Source organism: Chanos chanos, chromosome 6 (assembly GCF_902362185.1).
Source record: "Chanos chanos chromosome 6, fChaCha1.1, whole genome shotgun sequence".
Lineage (NCBI taxonomy): Eukaryota > Metazoa > Chordata > Actinopteri > Gonorynchiformes > Chanidae > Chanos > Chanos chanos.
Genome location: NC_044500.1, coordinates 30,132,118 through 30,148,893, shown reverse-complemented (window position 1 = coordinate 30,148,893; position 16,776 = coordinate 30,132,118). Strand labels below are relative to the sequence as shown.

The following is a 16,776-nucleotide window of genomic DNA, read 5'->3' as shown; positions in this document are numbered from 1 at the left end:
CAGAACCAGAGAAATTTTTGTTTAACCTTCTTGGGCTCTCTGTGCTTATTTAAAAACATGCAATGAGGGCAGAGTTGTAGCTGACTCTCCACTATCATGATAGTTTTGGCAGGTGTCACACTGTACTAACACCATGTATAAAAATCTGCATGATAATCTCTGCAGAATCGTTAACTGAATGATCCCCCATTCTTGCTGAATCCTTTAGTGTGAGCATTTTAATGTCTGAGAAAAACAAAAAAAAATCTGATGAGATGCCCTGCATTTTCAAAAGCTGTTAGAATTTTTAAAATCTTGTAGTGTGTTGCCAGTATTAGTTATATATGTAGACATTGTAGGGAATGCAGTGAAGATTCGCAGCTGCAACTGGGGACATGAATTATCAAAGCTACTTGAAAAACGTTTTTCACAGTTAGGATCACATCTAGATAAAGGAACTTTCAGACACAGAAATGTCAGCAATTCTTCCTATGAATGTGAAGTAGACCATCATGAGCTTCTTCTTTCTTTGCTTGACTTTGTACCATGTCGCAAGCATCATCAAGGATTGTCAGGAGAAGAACCGCTCTAGTAGGGAATCCTGGATTCTGTTCACTGGTTCAGTCACAATTGAAAAGTGCCAAGTTCACTAATCATTCAGTCAAGGCAAAGTAAGTGTGATTTTTGCTTGAGATTGTCTTTACCATTGGGACTAGTGCTTTTAACTAAAGAGGACTGAATGGCCATTTTTATCATCTTGGACCAGCATCGCCATTTGTAGCGTCTTGGACCAGCAGAAGGCTCCTGGAGATGACTAGTCTCACCATTTTGTTGGCACACTTGTGTTAAATGTCACAGTCAACTTCTTTGAAGCTTCTTTTGAAAGGAAAACATCAGCAATGCATAGATTATAGTAATCCTTCACAACTTCAGCCAAAATCATACCTTATTTGGTTGAAAGACTAATGATAATTGTTTTAATTTTCTTGAGGTGCTTCATGACAATGCATGATTAATCCAGCATGGATTTCACTGTCTCCAGCTGATCAGTCCAGCAGGTCTTAAACAACTAAATCTGCTCACTCTTGTCTAGGTAAAGAAGCTTCTGAATATTACAGAAGGTTTGGTGGTTCAGGAGGAAAACAATGAAAATGGAGTAGCCTACTATCCATAAGTATCAAAGAGATCATTCATTTTGGATTGTGCCCTTTAAGTGCTGCATGGGACCAGATTCAGTTCATGTGGACAGTAGTGCATGGACAAGATCAACTGCCTCACTCATGGCAGATGCCTTATTTTAGGCTTGAGATTAGCACAGATTATTTAATCATTTGCTATGAACAACAGTACCTCAGATGCACCAGTATGAGACTACACATCAAAACCTTGTACACTTCATGAAAATGTTCATTGACTGTGCCTTCAGGTGTTACATGACACAAGCAAACAGAAAGCTGTTCTGGATGTCTGTCTGTTGCTTCATCTGCCATCACAGCAATTTTGAAGCCTTGATGTTTTTAATGATGTTTTCTCCTGGGACCCTAAGATATTTATTTGTGGTTGCCAGGAAAACTGGCTGGCCCATGGTAGCATTTCGTATGGCATTTGTTTTAAACATTCTCCACAAAACCAGTTGGGTCGGCTCATATGCTACAAATCTGTCAGTCATTAAAGTTACAAAGTTGAGATCTGAACACATGTAGGTCAGATCAGTAACATTATGAAGACAACAAAATTCAATGAATCATGAAAACATTTTTTAAAGAAAAAAGTGGGCAAAGGGGACCATATAATCCGTCGGAATGGCTGTCAATCCCCCGAATCAGTTTACCAAGCAAAGTCAACACAGTAACTATTAATGTTGAGCCATGGTTTGCCTCTTTGGAGCAATTGTCCTGTTCTTCTGAAGGTACAGAAAGATATGTGCTATAATACAGAGCTTCATAACTTTGAAAGAATGCATCAAATTGTTTGAGTAGATGTATACCCTCCAGCAAGTTCCTTTGATTTGAGCTTGACTGAGTTTCATTTCCTCTTTCATTTTTCCAATTAGATTTCTTTCAAAGTTTGGAACACCAGTGCTAATCAAAACAATTGTATAATGTTGTGTGGACTGACTTGCATACAGTGATCCGGAGAAGTAAAACACACCATTCTGCCTTGATTACTTCAACCACTCAACCTTTAGCAAAGAACTTAACTGAAAATGCCTAAGTCCTATATAAAACATAAATAAAGGGGGAAAAGACAATTGATTTATAACAGTTCATAAAACTGTGGAAAGATATGATCCCATTGTCTGACTATTAGTATGCTGTGAGGAGAACTATGTTTAAAATGCATGTGTCAGTCAAGAAAGTTAACTGGCAACACTTTGAACCAGTAAGAGCACCACATTAATACTGCACACTAGCAAAAGGAAAACATGCAATTGATATGGCCACATCGTGTATGCACTGTTGTTTTATTTCAGTAAAGTAGTAGTCATTTCATCTGACAACAGTGATTTTCCATTGTTGAGTTTATATGAAAGCATGTCATAATGCGATGCATTTAACAGCACAAACCTAAGAAACACCAGATGACAAATTAAAAATGGAATATTCCAGCACTGCCAACAATTTAATCAGATTAGAAGAACAGATGCCTCTAAAAAAAACAGAAAGTTTTGCTTTTGTTGTGTCTTTCCCAAAACAAAATCTGTAATACTTTAACACAGTCAATTAATTAAGCCTGTCAGAAAAGCTTCATGTTAAAGCATCTCCTGAAAGGTGAACCAGTGTGGAACAGCACACCACAAGGAAATGCATGCAGTATTACCAAATTGCAAACAAGGCTTGAGATCACGAGCCGCACTGCAACTCAGTTTACAGTGCACTGGGGTTAAACTTCAAAGTCAATTAAGCTTTGATCATTTCAACCCTCCAATTAAGATCAATTGTTCCACCTCCATATATCTGACTAGCATATAATAATTACAATTATGCCCATATCTTAGCAGAAAAATACAGCTTTTTTTAGGCAGTTACTCTAAAAATATTTCAAGGTGTATACAGTATCTGGTTCACATGCCAATATGCAAACCTAACTTGTCAGTTTATCTGGTAAAAGCAGGGCTGTCCTATCACAGTCATCATGAGGTTTATTTTGCTTTAGTGCATTTTGTGGTGCGTGACACCGCATCACGTCATCACCATGGTATACATATTGACTTGTTCACGGTTGCAAGATCAGGGTCACCCTGCTGTGGATAGCTTATAGAGTTTGCATTGACAAAAAAAAAATCTTTGAGGTCGTTTCAAAGAGATACAATGGTACAGACAGGCAAAGAATGTCAATAGCCATTTATTCTATGCGGACAATAACCAAATACATATCATAAAACTAAAAACTCGCTTAACCACAAAGGAAGCTTTATAAATAACTAATGGCACAGAGATTATGATAAATTGACAAAAACAGGATGTTGCTATAAAATAACGCAGAGATACTACTGACAGTAGCTTTAAAAAGCAATCAAACTGAATAACACAGTCATAAACTACTAAACTACAAAACGTAATCGACTCAAGGCAGAGGAAGAGTTATTCATGCCACTGATGGCTTTAGCCCAAAAGAATTTTAAGACTGTCAGACACCAGGCGATTCGTTCACTGTAAATAATGGCCTGCGTGAGACTTCCCTCCCACTACCTGTGATGATCAGCCAGGTTTTGCCTGCAAGAGCAGTAGCTCCACGAACATTTCGCCAAAATGAACAAAAGCTATTAAATCATGTCATTTGCAAACTTGTGTGTTAAGTCAGCAGTTCCAGTGCAGTATTACACAGCTGTCATTTACTGTCATCAATCTGGATGAAATATTGAATACTTTATTAAGACTCTGGTAAGTCTTACTGTACTAAGGCTTTATCTTCAAAACAACCATTTTGTTTCTGTGCTGAGATGAAAGAAAGGGAGAAAAACGTAGTTCAGAGTAGGCAGTGTATCAGTGTGTGCACATGTGTGTGTCATATATGCCTTAATTCTGAAGCAGGATATTTGAACAACGTGAACTTGGTTCACACAGCACACAAAGAACAACAAACAACAACAAAGTCTAAGAGCACACTAAAGCAGATTGCATGGCTCCTCTTTTGACAACGCAGCATTTAAGTTCAAGTGAGCAGACAAGCCCTTTGTAGTAATCAACAGAGCAATCTGGCTGATCAAGTTTAATCATTCTCACATTCATTGTCAAATCTGTGGATAATTTAAAATCCACTTACGAGATAAAAAAAAACAAACAAACAAAAAAACATTCACTTGCTTTTAAAAGAAAAAATACAGCCTCATATGCAGTGCAGACATTCAGCCTGTTGGGTAAAGCAAAACAATTCCCGCACACTTTGGTACTGAATTTGTCCAAACAAAAGCGGTATGTGTCAATAACGGCACTGATCTCAGAGCAGCAGGAGCTCTTCAATATTGACCTATTACACCATTAACTATCACTATGCAGCTTTCCAGTCATGCACGCAAAACAATCGGCTAATGTGATTAGTTCAACAAATGACCGTTAACTAACTGGATAGGCACACTGCAGTATGGACAATTATCATCATTTGCGCAGTACGGCAAAAGAGTAGCCATTTTATCGCTTTATTTGAAACGTAAACGTCTTGCCAAATTATTTCATAAAAGAGACTGAAATATTGCTCATATTTTCCCAGGTTAATTCAATGACATAGTCGCAAAGCTCGTTTAGGCATAACAATTTATGCTCGAAAACTATCATTACGAGATCGGTTTTCTATCCCTGTCAGGGAGCCACCGCATTACACGGATCATTGTTCAAAGCCCTTACCTGTTCGTTTGCTGGGAGACACATGAGGAAGGGGTGATGTTTTGTGGACTGAGAAACACACCTCTGATCAGCAGACAAATGGAAGGGCAGTTTCTCCTAACCGGTCGTGCATTCCCTTACAAGTTAGGTGGACAGTTGATGTGAATAGTGTTTCACCTTGCGATTTTTTTTTTCAATACACTCGTCCGGCAACAAAACAAGCTAGGCATCTATTCAGGGAACGTCTACTGTCCCAAAACCGATTCAGTATTTAAATTTGAGATATAAATGTAATTAATTTGTTTAGGACTTTTTTGGAGGGGAGGGGGGAACGACGCGACCATTTATTTTCCACTGAACTCTGAACTACACCTTCAAAAATGTAAACTGAGATGAAGTTCATTGTTGTTTTTAGTGTGTTACCAAGACGTGCATTACTCAGAGCGCAATAGCCGTAGCGGCTCGCACAACTGTTGAACAACAAAGTTTTCATATTATGTACCTCGCATAAAATATCAGTAGATGGGACAGTCAGCCGAACCCATGACGTAACAGGAGCCTCGTAAATCAGAGTAGGTGTCTCTGCCAAAATGTCTCCTTACCTTTTTACTGTTGCTGTCTGCGTTTAGTGGTCCAAGGAGGAGTGTTCAGTTTGTAAAAGATCCTTGCAGAGAGGGCAAGGGGGGCTGAAAGTACATTAAAGTGACTGAGATTTTTCCATTACGTACCCAACATGCGAGCCTCCGGGGGGGGTGGGGGGTGGGGGACCGTGAACGGAACACACAATGCTTAAGTGAGGCTTTCTTTGACAACGGCATCATCACAGTATGTTTGTAATGTTAAAGATGCTCTGTCTAAATTCTTAACTGTAACCTTCAAGATCAGCTTCATAAGCCAAATGTTACTCCAGTTTAAACAGTGATCCTAGGTATCAAATGGTCGGCATGAGAGAGAAATTTAAGGCGCAAAATGAAAGATTTGCCCAGAAAAATACCATGATCATAAATGTTTAGAATGTGTACGTTTAAACAAGAGCTACTACTAACGTTTTGTTACAAATCCCCACACCGAACCAAGACGTTTGTAGTTTGGCAAGTTGTGATAAGCAAAATGATCCATGTACACTCAGCTCCTTACCCTTGACTGAAGTAAAACCCCAAAGTATCAATTAAGTCTTTTAAATACCTTCATACCAAGCAACCAAACTAGGCACAACTCCATGCACCCCACCCGCTGTTTCAACTTTAGTAATTCCAAATCTCCATCACTCAACACAATTAAAAAAGAAAGAAAGAAAGAAAGAAAGAAAGAAAGAAAGAAAGAAAGAAAGAAAGAAGGAGAAAAGAAAAAATTCAATTCGTGCCTTAAGGGTTAATTTTTTATTGATGGCAAGAACTTGACAGGTGAAAACGTGAGAGTGTGGCTTTAAGACAGTTATATTAGAGGACAGAAACCATTAAATGCTACACTGTATAAACTACTATTTGGATTAAGGTGTTAAAAGAGCTATAATTCATTTAGTTTAACTGCAATGAATGTTTGACTGTTAAGGTTGTTAATCATTCACATTTACTTGCTGACAGTACTGTTGTAAATACGGAAGATTTATAACAGTATATTTAACACGGAACTACAGAAACCAAGTTCTATATCAGAACCTCAGGCAAGTCAGTAACAGGGATACAAAAGAGGTTATTGAAGTGTGAACATATTGTTGTGTCTAAGCCAGTCACTTTGACATGCTATGTCATGTGGAATGGCAATTTTACAATTTGCACCCTGAGCAGAGAGCATAAATGAGATTGTCAATCCATTCTACAATCTGCTGCAGAAACACTTACACTTAAAAGCTCCAAACTGGACCAAATGCAGTGTTGGAGCTTAATGACCCATTTATAGTACATATACTCTGTCCAGCAGGTGAAACAGTTCCTTAATTCTTTCTTAATCTTCCTCATTTAGCTCAACCTTATCCATAATCATGTTCCCATAACACGCAAAGTCTTTATTTACTGCTTGAAAGAGAATCTGGATATCCAGAAGCTGTTTATGACTGAATTACTTCACAAAGCCATAATAAATGCATCTTTTTATTCATGATAGCAATTCAGGGACAGATGCCCTTGGACTAAACCTGCATTCACTGTGTTCAGAACATGGGGCCGCAGGCACCCCCCCCCCCCCCCAAAACTTTCTTGTATTGATTTCAAGATTAACACATAGCAGAAATTATGTTTGGTAAAACATACCCCTTGACACTGCTTTTATGTCTTCTCCTACACATGAATGAAGCAGCAATACTTGTATGTATCAAGAGAGGCTTAAGTATCAGCCAAAAAACATCAGAGATTTTAGATGAAGACTGCTAACAGAAGTTGGATTTCTTACACATGCACTAGTCTCTCAACAGCTTAATCATTTCTCAGCAGCAGATATGGGCACACTGAGAGCTTGATGTGTGTGAGAGTGTATGTGTGTGTAAGAGCAGATGGTTGACAGGCCCTGCGCTGCCCTGGTTGAATGCGTTTGGAAAGAGGGCGCAGGGAGAGAGCAGATGGACAGAGGTGTGTTTAATATTCACTGGGGTAAAGTGCAGCCGTGGTGGCAGGAACAGGACAAGTCATCACAATTCAAGGATGTGACCCCTCACCAAAACTGACAGGTGTTTGTGTTCACCATTCATGAGCTGAGGACAGTACATATGACCTTAGTAATGTTGTGAACTGGGAGGGTTCAAGACAGGCTTAAGTGACAGAGGTGGATATGGTATATAAATCAATTATATTTATATGTGCATTTTAATAGTGTAGGGTGTGCACTCTATTTAATAGTGCATTTTAATAGAGTGTTGGTGTTTTGTTCTTTGAATTGATAATCACCTGTTTCATTAATATCAGACAGAGTGAAACTTGGTACCAAGAAAATATAGGATCCCTGCTGCTCTGCAATAGCACCCCCAGCTGTAGTAGAGGTGAGTAAGTAAATGACACCCAGTAGTCAAAATACTCAAACTACTAAAAGAGAAAGCACAAGACCCTCACTGTATTACAGAAATTAACAGTTATATATCCCAGAATTATCAAAGAAAAAGCTAAGTAGTACAAATGAATGTGTCAATACACCAAAATTTGTAATTCAACAATTTATTGTCAAAAGTATTTGATTGATTACTTATGACCCACAGAGCAAAATTTAACCGTCAGTGAAAACAGATGGCTGCTTCTGTCATGCCATCTTCCCTGTTTCATGTTGAAAAGGAAAAAAAACCCAGTAATTTTTCCCTCAACAGTCACCCCGGCAAATCAGAACAGACAGTGCAGACATTCTAATGAGCCCAAGTTAAGTCAAAGAGAGGCAGCGAAGATTCATGACTTAGTTCCTAAAAGGTCAATGTTTAGGCATGTATTCAGTACACAGGAGCACATAATTAAGTCATTTTGGGACTGCACTGGCTTGAGAGTTGCTTCCCTGAATTTTCAAGCACACATCAAGCTCCTTCTGTGTGAATGGTTGTATCTAAACAGCTTCCATGATTCAATCTTTTTCTTTATGAAAACTTCACTATAGCAAAGAATGCTGCACTTCCCTTTGTAACTACAAACACCCACATTTACCTGAGAAGGTGTGAAGCCAATTCCATAAAGACAGACATCTAAATGCGTTTATTGTATAATTAGGTTAAATATAAGTGCCCCAACCATTAAAGGCAGACAGATGTGGAGACTATGATCACGAGGTTTCATTTTTGAGGAGTAGACAAGTATTCTTTAATGGAATTGAGAGATGAAAAATAAACATGTTATGCTGACATGTTCTGACTGACATCATTAAAAGGAGATCTCTTTTTTTTTCCCCTCCAAATCACTAAGCTTCTGCCGTTGTGGGTAAAACTTTTACGTAGAGAGTCTTCGTGTTCAATGTCTTCACAGAGTTTTCAGTGATTTCTGAAACAAAATTGGTCAGAAAGAAAAAAATCAGTATCTCATGGTAATACTTATTCACATTTGTGTAGTACTGAGTTTTTATATTTGCTTCTCAGACAAACGGAAAGGAAATTAAACCACCATGACATGTTTTGTCTAAGTTTTAGAACCACGGATGAGGAGGGATTATCTTAGATTTGGAAAGGAATAACTCAGAGAAAGGTCACAGTTTTGAATTCGCTCTCCACTCAAGTTAGTAAGTGTAACTCAGGCATGACATATACTGGCTAAAACAGTGGAAAGAAATAAAAGTACAACAGTAAGGGAAAAAAAAGAAAGAAAAAGAAAAGAAAATGAATAAATTCAGTTCTTGCTATTCTTTCAATGTCCTCTGAGAACTGACACTGTCCCCAAAACAGGGACAGAGACGTTTCAGATAAAAATAAAAGCCAAGATAAAGGTCTGCCATGTTTCAGAGGAGGAGAGCTGAAGTGAAGGAGAACCATCTCTATCTGCATGTCAGCTCTGAGCTACATGTCTGACAGGACAACTCGAATAGCCTCTGGGATGAGACCTACTTTTTACTGAGTTAACAATGTTCAAACACATGCAAACACATCCACATCTGACTCAACTCTTTTAGGACCTTCATTATCGCAGTTCAGAAAAGTGATAAATACCAAAGTCTGGAATATCACACAGTAATATCACCTAAACTGAAATTTGTGACAAAAGTCTTTTTTTTTTTTTTTTTTTGACGGGGAGGAATTAAAATTCTTAACGAAAGCTCCACAAGGTCAACTAGGGGTGTGCATAGTCATTCAATTCTGCCGATGGTTTTCATACTGAACAATACCATGGTGCATCCAATCACATATTTGGGGTGATTAGTAGATTGGTATAGTCATGTATTTTTAGAATGAGTAAGCAGTGATTCACACTTAAAGTCTTATTTTACATTATGAATATTATCCCATTTCAAAATGGTGTATTGCAGGTAGTAAAGGGGGAAAAAGTGCATTAGCTTTTGAAAATCTTCATATGGACAACAGGAGACTATGAGATAAATGTTTCTGTATAAGAAGCTAGTATGTATAGACCTAGTCTTCACTTTCCAACACTGCTTGTATGACTTAGTGCTGATTTCTTTATACCCTTCATTGAGTCTGTCACAGTCTATGGTCCAACAACAAAAAAATTTACAAGTACAAAAACTTGCATACTGTATTGGAACAGGGTGGAATTTTAGTCCAATAGAGAGCACTCATAATAACTTTCTGTCTGTACTTTTAGCACACTGTAATTTCACAGCTATGCTTGCAACACAATGGAAAGAGGGCAGCTAGAACAGGAAGCACTCTGAGAGACTCGGGGATACTTAATTGAAGAGGGATTATTCATTGCTCGTGCCATACTGGTCCAGGTTCAAGGTCTGCATCAAGAGCAGACATCTACCAATTAGGAGTCAAGGTTCATTCCCAAAGAAAATGTTTAAAACATGTTGCTGTAAATAACTAGATGGCTTCCCTGGCAAACAGCTTGACACCGAGATAAATGGGGGGGAAAAGGTATTGGACCTGCGTCCTGAACTCAGAACTGGGCAACCTCCAGAGATGAACTGTCTCAAATTACTCTTGGCCATCGTGCAATGGATGAAGAATTGCCTTCAGGTAATCAGATGGTACGTAATAAATCTCATCTCATCTCATCAGAGTGATTGTAGAAATGTGCTTGAGGGAGTATTTACTGTAAAACAGTCACACGAACAAGATTTGATTGAAGGATTTTAGTATTTAATTGGCAAAGGACGCCAAAAAAATTGGATGTAATTTGCTGGAAGATTAATTTGTTCTGCCAGGTTTACAGACCAATATTTGTTATAATGAACAAAATTTTCATTAGTGGAAATGGAAAGGAGAAAATTCAGTTGGGATCAAACTCTTTGCAATGACATAGCAGATACGATCAAGAACTGGCTCAGCTAATCCTTCTTCAGACAAGCAAAGGTACACAGCTCAGTTATGCTCAGCTGGCAAATGAAGGAACAACTGCATTGATTACACTCCTGCCGAGAGATGACTTTGATCTCACCTTGTGTAAGGTCCTCATCCAGGTAAAGCTTCAGCTTTCTGCCCCTGAGCCCAAAGACTTTGGCCGTTTCCTGCGCAAGGTCCTCATGCCTCAGTGCATTCTGGCCCACTGGGTTCTCAAGCAGCAAGGTCGCCACATCCCCAGTCTGGCACTCTGCAGGAATATCTGATTGTTAGACGCTGAACACCCATCCACCCATTTCTCTACTCTCCACCTTAAACCTCGTTAATGTATAGCAGCAACAACAGCAGTAAGAACAATAGTAATAATAACAGTGACAGAGTGATGATGACCAGCATCAACAAAAATGTTAAACAGACATCTGCTTTTTTTTTTCTTTGTTTTTGAGTTCAGTTGTGTACCAAAGGAACTTTATTTTCTTCTTAGTAAAACTGCACAAAGCTTTACAGGACTTAATAGGGATGTTTCAGAGGAGAACATTACCTGTGGGTTGGGCGTTGGTAAGCTGGAGGTTGATATATGGGCAGACCAGTGTGTCAGAGCTCGGTACATTATTAGGTTTGGCACCCGAAGACACCACCAATGTCTTACCCTTCAGGCTAAACAGACCACAACTCCTGGTCACCTCTGAGGAAAACCACAAACAAACCAAAAATAACATTTGTCAGGTTTGATTTAGGTCACACATATTCAATTTAATGAGTCCACTGAGTCCATATCTTGAAATGCTCTGGCAAAAAAACAGGTCGCGTGAGCACGCAGCTACTGCAGAATTCCCACATCCTTGGTTATTCAAAGGTCACAACATCCCAAGTGGGGTTAGGCTATGATTTTGGTCACTCCCTCACTAATTTGTACTGATTCGGGTAAAAATCGTAGCCAAAAAATCTGATTTTTTTTGTGGGTTTTTTTGTGGTGTATCATTCATGGGTAACCAGTCTGAAGCCCAAAGGAGGAGAATATTCTGCAACACCACTGCGGTTCATTATGTGTGACGCAGCGGAGCTGTGTTTGGGGTCCGTTAGCCATAACAAATGACTAGGTTAATGAGCATTCATCAAGTTAATGCACATGGTTTCATCCTATGCCTGCTCCAAATGTCTGCTGATCCGGTATTAGCACTTTCTCAGCGCTCGAATGCATCTGTTCTCACATCTGCTGTAGAGACACAAGACTCATTCTAAATAACTCTTCTATGACTCAGATCAGAATCAATATTTTTAGCACTGCGGAAAACAATGGAAAAGTTTTAGCACTTATTTAACAAGAAAGGAGGGACTAATCAAAAGCAATTAAGAGCAGCCAAAGCTATGGATTTCACCAGAACTGGTCAATTAAGATCAGTCAGGCCATATGTGAGTTTGTCTATGATAAGTACATCTCCCACAAACCTTCAAAAGGTTTTATGTTGCGTTACAAGACTTACAAGGCTGTTAAAGTGGTTTAACGCAACTGGAAAGCAATGGGAGAATAACTAGAACCAGCTGACAATCTCCCAATAACAGCCGTGACCTTGAAAATTTCAGGTTGAGTGCCAGTGTCTTGAGTGTACAGAAATTCTCTTATAACTATGAACCCCTCAACATCTCAAATTTTATGTCAATATTGAGGGTTTTTTTTTTTTTGACCTGACAGAAATCACTGTCATTCATCAGGATGCTGTAGTAAAAAAGTGCCAGTTTCCTCACGTGTTTTGTGTAGCTCTTATGTGTTCAGTCTCTGTTAATGCGGTTCAAGCAGAGTAAGACTGGAGAAAGGTAGATTTTTGGACAGTAAAGCAGTGACAGATTGGAACTGGCAGGTTTGTTGAGATGTAGTGTAATTCCCTAGTCATTCTGCACACACAGAACTCAGGACACCCTTCACTAAAGCAGAACTCTAGCACCAGGTTCCAGTTCTCCTTGAAGGCCAAATCAGCAAGTGGAGTGAAAAACAGATATTAAGCCCAGAAAGAGATGACAGAAACAAACACAGAGAGGAAGGGGTGCAGAGTGAACGTTTCACACGAGAGAGAGAGAGAGAGAGAGAGAGAGAGCGAGAGAGAGGGTGTGTCCCTGGCATCGCAGCTAGCTGAGCCCTGAGCAGCAGAGCGATTTATCCCAGCGACTGCGCCACGGTGCAATTTCAGAACGCAGTCAGATGAGGAGAAAGCCATCTGCAGCTCAGGGCCGATTAGCACCTTCTCTGGCTCCAGCCTCTGACACAGTCCTGCAGGGGAATTCAGCCCAATGCTGAGGGCAAAAGGACAATGGAAGTGCCTGTGGTTGATTTGCTATCTTACACAGGTAATGTGGTCAGCACCACACAACGCCGATCCATAACACCATGAATGATCTACAACTACACTACATACAACCTTTACCCATAACAGAGGACATGACCAAGGATCTAAACAGCTTATAACTCGGACCAGTAACAACACACCCATTTAACAAGCATGACCAACACTTATTACTGTATACGAGTAGATCAACAAGTGGCCTCTACACCCACTTTATCACGTGTGAACTAATCACATTAAACAAAACATGAGATGAGCCTATATGACTTGATATGAACAAAAAAGAGCGATGAACACACCCCATAAAAAAGTATGTATTATTGGTATATATTTTTGTTGTGTTTTGCTTAGTCACACCAAAAGGATTTTATCCAGAGACAGCCTTGAGTAGAAGTACAGTGACCAATTAAAGCACCGCATTACAGCACAGAAAAAACAAAGTGAACACACAATACATCATTTCACCATACTACCAGCCTCTCTCATCACCAGGATAAAACATAAGGTGAAAAAAAAGAAAACATCAAATATCATATTTATTATCTGGGGTGCCATTTGTGGGCAGAAGAACAATGGAAACAGAAGAAAAGACAATTTAAGACATTCAAACTACTTGACTTCATAGCATTTGATTTAATTAATGTGCTTTTCAAAAACCTTTTCACCACTGTATTGCATCTTAATGACATTAATGCTATTAACAAAATGAGCCAAAACAAAGAAAAAAACAACAACAACAACAAAAAAACACCTCACCTGTTTTCCCTTGGAACACTGCCAATTCAGTGTTGTTGACTCCGAATATACTGCGACAGACCATTTTCAGTTTGTCTGTATCCATTTTATTGTCTCCTCTGGGATTCTCCAGCAAAATAGCACCCTCTACAACAACAACAAAGGAAAAAAAAAAAAATTATATATATATATATATATATACACATACATACACACACACACACACACACACATATATATATAAATAAATAAAAAAACACACAAGATAAAATCTTTAGCCTGGCTCCTAAAGCATGCCTGGTGAGGATGAAGCAGACACTACACGGCTCAGTTCAATGCTTTTTTTCAAATGCTATAGCACAGTTAGCACTACAGGGTCAGTGTGACAGACACTGAGGTGTGTAAGTTTACCTTGCTCTTTGTTATTGAGGGTGACTTTCACATTGACATATGCACAGGCCGGACCAGACAGAGGGGCTCTAGAATCTGCCGCTCCTTTAGCGATGGTCAAATCCAAATCCGAACCTTTCAGCTAGCAACACAACAACAAAATATCAGGAAATATTCACGGTTTCATTTACACACCACAGTTTACATTACACAATGACTTTTACTCACATATCGGTATCGCGATACCATATCAATACCGCAGTTAAAGTACCACCTACTGATGGTCCTCACCTGAGTTTTCTCCTGGATGATAATGCTGGCATTCTTTGGCACTGGGTAAGGTTTCAGAGGAGCCTTGATAGTAGCAAGGATAAAGTCAGTGTGTTCCTGAACAACTTTGCCCAGGTAGTCTCCAGCAGGCTGAGAGCTGTAGTACACGGTGATCTCGTCGGATGGAACCAGGTGAGCCTAGTGCAAGCAGAACATTAACACACATCAGCGTATAATGCCAAAAACCAACTGGTGTAAAGTCAGGAGTGAAAAGTATCACTTTGCACGGATGAACTGAGTGGGACTAGTATGATGAAACAGATGGTTATTAAGATTTGTTTAAAATGCCATAGTAATGTGTGAACATCATTCTGAAGAGAGTCTGATCCATAGGAACTACAGTGAGGCTGCACTAAAGCTACACACTGCTTCACTGCCTAGCTGTGTTAAAAATGACAATCTGGGGACAAGGCTATATAAACTCTTGACAGATTAATAAACACAGATCTTTCCAAAATCCATCAAACCATCTATTAATCTGAGACTCAAACACTAGAGATTAATATAAATAGAACTCTCAATCAACAGGGGGCTGGGGGCCGGCAGGCTGTTATTGTCTGTTTGTTGGGGTCCTTGCAGTGACCTCCCAAAAACTCAGTTCTGCGGTGGGAAAATGAGAATTTTGTGAGCCGGCCCCTTGAAGCGGCAAAGACAATAGCCTCTCTCTCTCTCTCCTGTAACCTTCCTGAACTCTCCTGCCTCTCATTTCCCACTACTCATCTGAAGAAATGTTAAAAAATTAATTCCCTACAATGGAAAATTCCGTCAGATTTCAGAGTTTCAATAACGGAGGAATTTGCTCTTGGCAGGCCGCCAGCAGTGCCCCCCCCAACCCCCCCACTCTCCTCCTTCATATATGCAGCAATGGTCTGGAGTGGAAAAATGTTTGTTTAATGAGGAAAAAAAAGAGGAGGGGGTGAGGAAATCCTTCTTACTTTCTTGATTTCCATGACACTTCAAAGTTGTGTTTGTCTCAAAGTGGGCTCTGAGCAATTAAGCTTATTAAGGCCCAGTTTAGGATTGAGCAATTTCTCAATGTACTTGTAATTCTGGAGTGGAAAGATTTCTAAATTACGTCGCAGGCCAGAAGCCTGGGAAAACTAATGAGCACTACCCAAGGGGGAAAAGAAAGGTAAACAAATAGAGGGGGGGGGGGGGGGGGCTCCAGTAAAAATATGCCAACGGACTGTAGATGAGAAATGGACAGCTGTGTGGAGTCAAACAGCCGGCTAAGCTTGGTTACATCACTAACGACTGCAAAATACGACCTCAAAGTTATTCTAGCAAATAAGATACAAAAGTTCAAAGGAATAAACCAAATGTTCAGATTCTTTAATATAACTAACATCTGACAGTTCATATAAAAAACAACTTTAGAGTGTTTGTTGAAATCCAGCATCAACAAGGAAGTGTAGTAATGGGATTCTTAATGTATTTTGGTCAGTGTTATGTACACTGAGGTGAACTCTCAAACATGCCTCTAGTTACACTACACAGTGAAGCAGAATTATGTTTTATCATCAAACTTCCTCACCTTTTTGCGCAGTTTCTGTATGCGGTTGATCACTTCACGAGCTACGCCCTCATCCACCATGGACTGGTCTGGAGTAATGTCTAGCAGGACGAGGACCTAGAGAAACAATCATTGACAATATTCACCAGAAGAGAACCAGTGAGTGAGAAAGATCTGGCAATAACTACAGATTAGATTAATCCAGAGATTAGGAACAACTATTTTGTAATCAAAGCCAGTCTGTTTATGTGGTTTAAGAGACACAAAATAACCCCAAATAACTTGACAACCATGTCAATCTGAGAAAGCTATTTAAAAAAAAAGGAAAAAAAAAAAAAAAGAATCATCCGAGAGATTGTGTCTGTCTTACTTGGGCATCAGAGTGTGCTTCATATTGTGCGGCTGCTCCTGATGCCTGATCAAAAGAGTACATCAGACGCAAGTCTTCCTCATGTAGCTCATGTCCATCCACAACAATGGAACCTAATCAAACATTGATGTATGAAAAGGAGTTAGTGTCATTGTTTGAGTCTAAGGCCTTGATTTGTTTGAATCACCGCACAAGGTTCAAATATTTACAGTTTCATCACTACACACGTTCTCATAGGTCTTAGTTTCCTATGACATAATCTATTCATCTGCCCCAAAGCCAAGTTCTGTAGACCTGATGAAAGGACGTTTCATATTCCAGACAAATACTATGCGATTACGTTTCAACATAACACAATTTCTAATTAACGAGTACATCTC

General features: G+C 39.3%; 1 protein-coding gene across 1 annotated transcript in view; it reads right to left on the bottom strand.

The window, feature by feature from the left end:
- Positions 1–7,929: 7,929 nt before the first annotated feature.
- The window catches only part of iars1 (isoleucyl-tRNA synthetase 1), a 46,195-nt gene continuing 37,348 nt past the window's right edge, over positions 7,930–16,776 (bottom strand). The window contains exons 27-34 of the mRNA XM_030776500.1: positions 16,397–16,509; positions 16,048–16,143; positions 14,475–14,651; positions 14,205–14,325; positions 13,815–13,940; positions 11,261–11,404; positions 10,817–10,969; positions 7,930–8,746 (exon numbers count right to left, since the gene is read on the bottom strand). Coding sequence (XP_030632360.1) covers positions 8,667–8,746; positions 10,817–10,969; positions 11,261–11,404; positions 13,815–13,940; positions 14,205–14,325; positions 14,475–14,651; positions 16,048–16,143; positions 16,397–16,509 — 1,010 coding nt within the window. The 3' untranslated portion in view covers positions 7,930–8,666. The remainder of the gene's footprint in view (positions 8,747–10,816; positions 10,970–11,260; positions 11,405–13,814; positions 13,941–14,204; positions 14,326–14,474; positions 14,652–16,047; positions 16,144–16,396; positions 16,510–16,776) is intronic.